General features: G+C 39.8%; 1 protein-coding gene across 1 annotated transcript in view; it reads right to left on the reverse strand.

The window, feature by feature from the left end:
- Positions 1-7,678, reverse strand: part of efnb2a (ephrin-B2a) — a 33,918-nt gene extending 26,240 nt beyond the window's left edge. Inside the window, exon 1 of the mRNA XM_037280674.1 lies at positions 6,629-7,678. Within this exon, the coding sequence (XP_037136569.1) occupies positions 6,629-6,741 (113 nt within the window). The 5' untranslated portion in view covers positions 6,742-7,678. The remainder of the gene's footprint in view (positions 1-6,628) is intronic.
- Between the last annotated feature and the right edge of the window lie 2,287 nt (positions 7,679-9,965).

Here is a 9,965-nt window from a genome sequence, read left to right on the forward strand (position 1 = left end):
TTTTTTCTCCTACAAAAGCAGCCCCTGCAATGCAGCAGTCATCACGCATGGGACATGTGACAAGGCACAGACAATTCATAATTAAAAACCAACACATAATTAAATTGAGGGGGGGTGAATCAATGCAGAATAATATGAAATACAAATTGTGATTCTTGCAATAGCACTTGTTTTCCACACCTCTTCAGCACTGACATATCTGTCACTTACAAAAGAACAGATGCACAACTTACATTATTTTCTCCTTCCCTCTCTAAAGTATACATCATCTTTTTGTGGCTTCTGGCAATCGCATGGGCACGAGTACACATGTGCTTGCATGCTACATACACATGAAGAACGAATACAGTTAAGCACAACAGCTAAGTAGGCCGAGTGGATATTTTTCCTACCCCTGAGGACACACTCAGTGGCAAAGTAGTGATGGACACAAGAGGACAAAAAGAAGCAGTATAGTGGTATAAAAAAAAAAAAAATCCTACAGCTTAGATCTATGAACTCATAGACGTGTGAAGGCTTTAACAAACATTTTTGAAAATCACAACATTCTCACATTACAGACCTGAATATTAATCAACATCCCATCCTGTGTACATGCACGAAGGGAAATGTCAAGATCTGTCACAGTTTGTTTCCTTGTTTTAATGTCAAAGTTTTGGTTCGCGTGTCTGCGTGCTCGCCCCTCCCCTCCTGTGCTCACAATCTATGTAATCGCCATCACCTGCCTCTCGTTACCTGTCATGTATTTAAGTCCTGTCTGTGTGTCAGTCCCTGTCGGATTGTTCTCGTCTCCAGTCTCATGTTAACTCGTCAACAAGAAGTTGTTTCTAGTCTCCAGTCTGTTCTGTTATTCACGTTCCTAGTCGAGCAACTATAGTTTGTCTTTTAAATTTGTCCAATAAACCCTGGTCCAAGCTGCATTTGGTCGCCCAGCTCCAATCGCTTCATGACAGGAAAAGGTCATTGCTGATAAGACATTTCATTGCAAACTTTCCGACAATCATTGGTGCTGTCAGACTCTTGCCCAATTAGCATGAATGCTATCCTGGCAGGAAATGGGCAACATGCAAGAGACCAAACATTTCCAATGATAACGGAGAGAAGCTTAACACGCACACAGCAGACATAAAAGTGCCAAAGAAAACTTCATTGTCTCATGCGCCCGTCTCTTTTTTTATCCTGTTTTTGTCATAGTCAAACAGGCTATTTCCTGTGTTATCTGAACAGCCCAAATATAAAAAACATTTCATAAACTTACAGAAAGATATAATGTGCAGCATTATACAAATATTCACAATGAAATAGTTAATAAGATTTTTCGGGGAGGGCAAAAAAGTCAATATATAACAACAATAAACAATGTAAAATTGTGAGAATGTGAGGTGTCACCAGTGATTCATTTGTTATGCACCTCCCTTATTGTGCAGCTGCTCCACCTGCCTGTTTTCTAAAACGTACCATTACTTCTCCATTATCTCATTTTTAACTCTTCCATACATTCACTTAGTTCTATTTCTAGGATTATTTCTGACTGCAGTCAGATATACATACCCCCAAGTCAAAATAAGCTGTTTTTCAGGCTTGCAGAGGAACTATTTAAAACTTATATTGGTTGATGACAATTAACAACTGTTAGAAATTGAAGACGATAGGTATAGAATAATAATACTTCAACAACCACTTAGAGGTAGAAGTAATAGATTATGTTATGATTGAAACAGGTCATGTAAGTCACTTGATTTTGCTTGCCATGCAGGCAGTGTTCTTTTCCGTAGGTCTTCTCACTAGCACTGGTTGCCGGACAGAGACTTTGTTAGACACTTGCATCCAGCATGCCAAAACAAATTTTTGAGTAACGGTAGAGCTACACAGTGAGTCAGATTTTGACACTTTAATTTCTGCCAAGGAGATTTCTGGGGGGTGGGGCATGTTGGAGCCGTGGTTTTAATCTTTTGATCAGCTGATCAACAGCCTTCTTCAGGTAAATTGTTGTTTTCAATAAATTGGATGCTCACACTTTTTAGTCTCTTGTTCCCATTTTTTCTGGATGCATTCTGAACCTTTACTTAGAATCTTTTTAGGATCCAAAAGTGCAAAATGCAAATTCACACAATTTTTAACTGGTCTTGAAATTTTATTCAGGAGTGTATTAAGCAGTCAGGCAGCTGCCAGCATAAGCATCAATGCATTGTCATTTTACTGTGATGGTTCATTGTTAAAGCCCCAGTTATAAAATGACACATGTGGCTTGTATCATAGCAAAGCAATCTGCCTTAAAATCACAAAAAAAATCAATAGGTTTTAAGAAATGAAACCAAACAAACACTAGCGGTTGTATACCTATGGTATTCTTCTTTGCCTTCTTCTCCTTTGTTTTCTTCTTCCTTCTGAATCATAATCGCATTGAATCATGGACGTGGCAAGCGATTCCCCCCCAAGCAACACAGATCAAAATTTTGAAGTTGGTGAAGAGGATGTAGAGCACAGTAAAACATACTCTTGTGTCTTTAATCCCGCCATCTTTCAAGTCAACAGAGGAGTCATACTGCTCTTGTTTCTGTACACAGGCATCAACAACTTGAAGGGAAATTGAGAACATCTATAGGTGTCTCCAAGTAATTTCCTTTGTCAGGAAAAAGAAGGTTGAATAATACTGAGAAGGTTGCCAGTCTATTGACAAAATCACTTGCAAATCTTCAAATCTTACAGCATTTGGCACAATATATTATAAGCCATTCTGTTGCTTAGATTACATCTGCCAAATGGTCGCAATCCCTGCTAGTTTACGTTAACATTTGAGTGACACTGGAGACATGAAAGAGCATTTGCTTGGGTGTCCTGTTTGTTTTAGCACCTTTTCACCCCCAGGTTTGATGTGTATGTGTTAAAATGTTTTTGGGAGGTGGTGGGAAGTGAAGTACCTTATCAAGCAATCAATTTAAAACAATGGATTGCTGTGTTACAAAAAACAACACCCACCCTTGTGTAATCCTTTTTCGAAATCTCCCCTCCATTCTCTTCCTATGGCCTCAAAGAGAAGATGGTGACTATTTTCCACTGCTCAAGAGCAACTGTTTGACTCTGAATCGCAGCTGCAATGCAAGGTTTCATTCAGGCAATGGACAAAGAGGGCAAGCTAAGGTATAGCGAAGGTTAATCCACCCTCAATTATTTGCAGCACTGCAGCTTTCGCCCTCTGTTGGCCAAAGGGACAGAGGTCTTTATGCTGACTGTCACCCTATCCCCATCTTGTCCTCTCTGGCTCTGTCTGCACTCACTGCACCTTTCATCCAGTAATCCAGGCCTACGGGATCAGAGCAGCCCTAGACATAATTACCCTCCTCTTCCCAAGGGGCCCCAATGCTTTCTTGTCTTGCTCTGTTTCATTTTGCTTTGGTTTTCTTTGTTCTAATATATGATCCTGGTGATTATGTCTAACTGACATCATAAAACAGCCACGTATATTGCATTTACAATCCTTACACTCCGTCAAACACCACATGGTTTAATTAACTGACCTTTTACTTTCTCCCATAGCAAATATTTACCATTACTGCTGGCCAGTGTGGCTAAATAAAAATAGCAGATCCTTCTCCCTATCAGTTGCTGGGAGAAAGGGAAACTAAAAAGGATAAATTTTTGGAGTTAAGGACTTTTTGGAAGGAAAGGTCAATGAAGGAAGGGGTTATCATTACAACTTTCAGAACCAAGGCCCTTTACACTCATTTGTGACGGACCTGCATCTCTAAGCAGAAGTCCGACCCCCCAAAACAACAAAGGAACCCACAGAGGTGCCCCCGTCACTGCCTGGTCACAAAGGGCCTTAGTCGTAATCTCTTAATGAACTGCAGAGGAAAAGAGGGAGCTCTTTTTTTACATAAACCATGTAAAGGAGGCCTTGCTTTTGTTTCACCCTCCCAACTACAAAATGGATTAGAAGGTGCGTGCGTGCGTGCATGTGTGTGTGTTAGGAAGACGTGAAGAATGTGGAGGTTGGGTGTTTTCTGTTTTTCTTTGGAGGTTCATGCATAAGGGCAGTACACATAACAATAGGATTTCATCGACATAGCCGTGGGCCTTGTGGATGGACTTTTTTTCCATAGATGCACACATGTAGCATGCATGCAGAAAGCGATAGGGCCGGCCTTGAGTTTCCTTTATCCACTACTCCACCTACACACAAAGTCATTAGACTGGCCTAGAGACTTCACATTTGAAACGTTCATCCTTCTTGAAGAGTCAAAGAGGCAGATCAAGACAAACTGAATGAGAGACAAAGTGAAAGCCACAAAGGTCTGTGGAGCATAATGCTGAGATGCTAAATAGAGATATCCAAGAGGCATGAGGTCTTTCCATAATCTTCAGAATTAAATAAGGAATTGGCCATTAGTTGTATTTTTTTTCTACTATCATATCTCCATACGTCAAAATGGTCGCAACAATGACCGTGTGTGTGCATGCGTGCGTGCGTGCGTGTGTGCGCGTGTGCGTGAGGGGGAGTAATCTTACTCAATAAATTATCTTAAACCAAGTTAAATGTTTTAGCCTCTGGCCATTGTTAGTGTTTATTTCAACTTATGAATTTAAAATTCAAGGCAGTACTCTCATTCTGTCTCTATTACTTATAATGAAAATATAATTTTTATTTTATATATATCTCTCTATATATATATAAAATAAATATTAAAAAAAAATATATATATATATATAATGAGACCCCAAAACGTAATTCAATTAATGATATCACAGTCTGACCTTTTACCCCTGAACTACACACAAAACAAAAAGAATGTGCACATGCACACACTAATTCAGCGGAATGTTTGCTGGTTAGTGGCAGTCGGGGGAGCTAAAATTCCAAGGTCAGACAAGCATCACGTTTTCAAAACAAAAGCTGCAAACCACAAAATTATTATTGTAAAAAGTATTGGAAATAGACTCACATTGATTTCTGTTAGTTTATTGCTTATTGTCTGCGGCTTCAAAAGGAAGCTAGTAGATCATATACCAAACAATTACATGCTTCTAAACACTACATATTAACAAATAACATGTGAATAGTAATGAATAAAAACTAAAAGGGCTATGATGCATAAACATAAAGTGAGTGAACGGTGCTTGAATCAATAACTGACAAGCCTCTTTATCTCTAGAGGTGTTGGGACACAGTTGGCTGTGGCAGTTGAGAAAGAGGCCGGAGGTAGCTGCTTGCAGAGCGCAAAGCTCTGCCCATTCCTTACACGAAGAAAATACTTTCTATGCACCCCACCCAAAACATCAAACAATGTGTCTGTACATTTTACAATTTGCTGCCAAATCATTCTCATCTATAGTCACTGGAAATATAGGAGCATTGTCCTTTGAATATCTGAATGGCAAAGGAAGGAACTGTGATCTGTTGTGGTTTCATCTGGAGTTATAAGTGATCAAAAAAATAAGCAAGCACAACAATCAATAACAAAAACTTGTTTGTTGTGTTTAAAAATCATTTTGATTTGCTTGAATAATCTTAATATGAAATGTTCAGAGCAGGCAGACATTTTTTACTGGTAATTTATTAAATGGGCATCACAAGAAATTGTAGGACACAATGTTTAGCGAAAAAAGTGCATACAAACTCTCTGGGCGAATAAATCGATAAATAAAATCGAAAAGTACACACAGCACGTAGAAAACCCAACATACAGCCTACTGCTAAAGGTTTTGGCAGTAGGCTAATTAGATTTTTTAATTCTCAATGAAAATGCTTTTTCATACGTGTGTGTGTGTGTGTGTGTGTGTGTGTGTGTGTGTGTGTGTGTGTGTGTGTGTGTGTGTGTGTGTGTGTGTGTGTGTGCGTGCGTGTGTTATAAATGTAATGGTCCTGAACGATATTATGGTGGCTCTTGTGGATCACGAGCGAAAGCATCTGAAAAAAGCGACGCAAACTTTATAGCTGCCTGCAATGTTTTCTATCGCCCTAGATTTAGCTCATCTGGTCCCAAAAAAAAGTTTGATTCTAGCCAAGTATAAATGAATTGAAAGCTATCATCAAATTAAGTCACTTTCAAGCCAGCAATGCGAGCATCTATGCAGTTGGAATAATTGTTTGGAGTGACGTTTTCTACCTCATCCAGGGTCGGCCAAAAAATTATAATAGGTAATTAAACACAACTACAACTTGCCATGTATACCGCAGTTTATGTCGCTTTGTCTGCTGCATGGTACAAACTAAAGCACGGCACTTCGTGCCAAAGCCGTCGACCGCTGCAAATAGCCTAAATATCAACCACTAGGAGAATGAGATAATGTGACGGGCGCTATCATGTCCCTGAAATTTGTATTTACGTTACGTCACTTATCCACAATATAATGCGCACATCTATATTGGGATGTCGTTTACGTTGAGACAAGTGATAAACCGGATGGGAATGAAATAGTATTTATGTACTCCTGAATTGTCATTTTTGCACCGGGTATTTTATTTTTTAATCTATCGATCCATCTAACAATATTTACTTATTTACGTTAGCTGCATGAGCAACATTGTATGATGATCTTTATAAGGAAGCCCGCCGGACCGTCGCTCCTACGACGCAGCGCAGTACTGGCGACTGTTCGGCGTGTGTGCGCGCGCGTGCGTACTTACTTGGTATTTGTTGTGTTCCAATAAATGGACTCCAAGATGAGCGCCCGACACAAGTGTACTTTGAAGACAAAAAAGAGAACTCCAAAATAATATCTCCACATCGAGTCCCCCATGTTTTGACTGTTTGGTGTGCCTCCGGGGAGAAGCACGCTTTTTGTCAAAATAAATACACTTGTCCCAAAAATATATTCGAACGACAAGCTCTCCCGAACGAAAAAGGTAGTTTCTTCGTTTTGTATCCCAATCCAATGGGGATGCACGCGGACCACAGACCCCGACGCGGTCTACAGCATCGTCAGGAAGAGACCCGCTCCACAAAGCCAAGGCGCATAGTTTATTCACAGGCGCTGCGTATATTCTCCTTTGCTCAGAGCGCGCTCTCAAAGCCGTCGCGATACATTCCTCAGAGTAAACAAGTGTTGATTGTAGAAAGAAAAAAATAAATCCCCTTTGTCTGAGTCCAGATATTTGCATCAAATCCAAAGCAGCAGCAGCAGAGTAAGCGGGACCAATGACTAGCGGTGGAATGGAAAGATTTCCCTTTTCAGGTGACGCTGGTGGTGATAAGCAACAAATTGAGGCTAACAGCAGTAGAAAAAATGAAAAGGACAAAAATAATTATCGTCGTAAATAAAGGAAATGGTTAAACATGAGAATGAAATAAATCAAAAGAGCTGATGGGAAAGTTTTCATAATAGAGGTCCACAAAAAAGCTGCAGCGTCCAAATGTTGCAGATCTGTTCCAAACGACTGCGGACGACGGGGAGATCACGATTCTGCTCAGCTCCGAAACCTGGATAGAAAGTAAGTAGGAAAGACGGCGACTGGATGGATACATTAGGTGGAGTCGGGTTAACCACGACCCCGCCCATAGACGCTGCTGATTGGTTCCTGGGCGGGCAAATCAACCCAAATCTCCTGTCAGTCATGCAGGGCACTGGGGAGACGAGAACGGACGATTTTACTCAACACGTATGTAAAGTAAATTATTTTCATGGTTAACATATGTACAAGATGTATCAGGGACAAAGACACACATTTATAGCCAAAATAAATCAACGTGACGTCACATCAAGTTTTCACAGCTAAAATATATTTACGTGGCTTTTGATCACATAATCAGCACCACGGGCGAACATTTACTCACGAGTCGGGACCGTGAACACTACGATGCAAAGTACCTCCCATGAGCGCAACTGAGAGAAAGAGTGGGGGGAAAAAAGACAGTGCTGATGAAGGCAGATCGAGTTTTTCCAAAAGGCAAGAGCACCCACTAGCGGAATTGCCACACTGAATAAAAGCATAGAGTGGAGTACAGTAATGCCTCGCTCCATCGCGGTTCGTTTATCGCGGTTTAAGCACCGCGTATTTTTTTCCAAAAAAAAAAAAAAAAAAAAATCAAAAATTCACAAATTCAAAATAAACCTTCTAAATTGAGAAATGATGGTACGAAAGTTGCCCACACGCCACCAGAAGGCAGGGATTGTCCACACAATTGGAGTACATACACTTGTACCTTTTTATAAAAAAAAGTTTTAATAATAATGAGTTCTAAAACATATTTACAGTATTGTACCTTATAATTTTTTATAATAAGAGTTCTAAAAAACATATTTACAGTATGTACACTTGTACCTTGTTATAAAAATTTAATAAAGTTATAAGAGTTCTAAAAACATACTTACAGTATGTAAACTTTAGCTACATATAGTACATGTCACACACACACACACACACACACACACACACACACACACACACACACACACACACACACACACACACACACACACACACACACACACACACACACACACACACACACACACACACACACACACACACACACACACACACACACACACACACACACACACACACACACACACACACACACACACACACACACACATTATTTTCTGTCATTTATACTACGTATTAATATAGTATTTACATGTTTGAAACTATTATTTAATGTTCTAATGATAACATAATGCACTTATATGGTTTAGTATACACTTATTGATACACGAAAAATGTATGTATGTTAAAAATGAGAGGGTGACTACTTCGCGGATTTTCACATATCCCGGGTGGTCTTGGAACCAATTATCCCTGATAAACGAGGGAATACTGTATATACAGTATACATTTTTAGTTTGCATATGTGTATGGAGCTTTATTAAATTGAACTAAAATTGATGTACAGTATTTTTGTTGAAAATTAACAGTTGATTGGACAAGACCACGAGTTACACACAACATGCAAGTCCTTTAAAGACTAAAGATTCAACCAGGCCATGTCAACACCATATCTTACTTAGTCTGTCCCTGTTGATTGTCGTCCATTAGATAGCAGCTCATCAATCCCAACGTGTGAAGATCTGGCACTTTTCAACAACTTAATTTGATCAGGGCCATTAAAGGGCAGCCGCTGTGGATTGCGTTTGTTTGCTCAGGCACTCATCATGTTGATGTAACACCAGGGAGATAATTTAGGAGGCAGACGCCACTTGTACTGGCTTGGAATAAACACAAACTCAGCCACGGGCCTAATTATTTTACTCAATTATTTAAACAATTAAAACTTGTTTATTGCATACACTTGCTTGACCTACCAGTGAATTAAAGTATCAACTAATAAAGTCAATGTCACAAACTGCATGTTGAACACATCATTAACCCATATTTGTGACAAATACTTTGTCCCGGGTACAAAGACTCTGAAGGACATGCAAATATTGCAGAATTATTATTATCAATAGTACAGTGATCCCTCGCCACTTAGTGCTTCACCTTTTGTGAATGCGCTACTTCGCGGGTTTATAAGTGATGGGAGAACGGTATTTAAATACACATTGATAGTGCGTAGTGTGTCTCTGAGCAATGTACGTCACTGCGGACAAGCGCGGGAGAAACTTGTCATGAACGAGGTAGTGCAACATGGACTGTTTATTTAGGGAATGCGAAAAGAGGAAAAGGGGTTAAGGGAGGCTGGAACACCAGCAGAACTACACATTTTCAGTTTTCGACGCAAAATGTTGGGAAATCCGTCTCTGTTCTCGGACAAAGCTTCGGAAACCGATCCGACCCACACTTCTATTGTAAAAAATAAATAGTTTGTTCCACCTGCTGCTAGTCGGCATTGGTTGGCGGATTGTAGACCACTATAAGTACTGGACTGTACCAGAGAAAAACCATGGGTCCCAAGTAAGACGCAGGAGAAAAGCAGAAGAGGAAAGTGGCGATAACGATAGAGCTGAAAATGGCGATCATAGACAAGTATGAAAGAGGTGTTTGTGATGGACTTGGCATTAGAATTTAAAGTGCAGAGATT

The sequence above is a fragment of the Syngnathus acus genome, chromosome 21 (genome assembly GCF_901709675.1).
Source record: "Syngnathus acus chromosome 21, fSynAcu1.2, whole genome shotgun sequence".
NCBI lineage: Eukaryota > Metazoa > Chordata > Actinopteri > Syngnathiformes > Syngnathidae > Syngnathus > Syngnathus acus.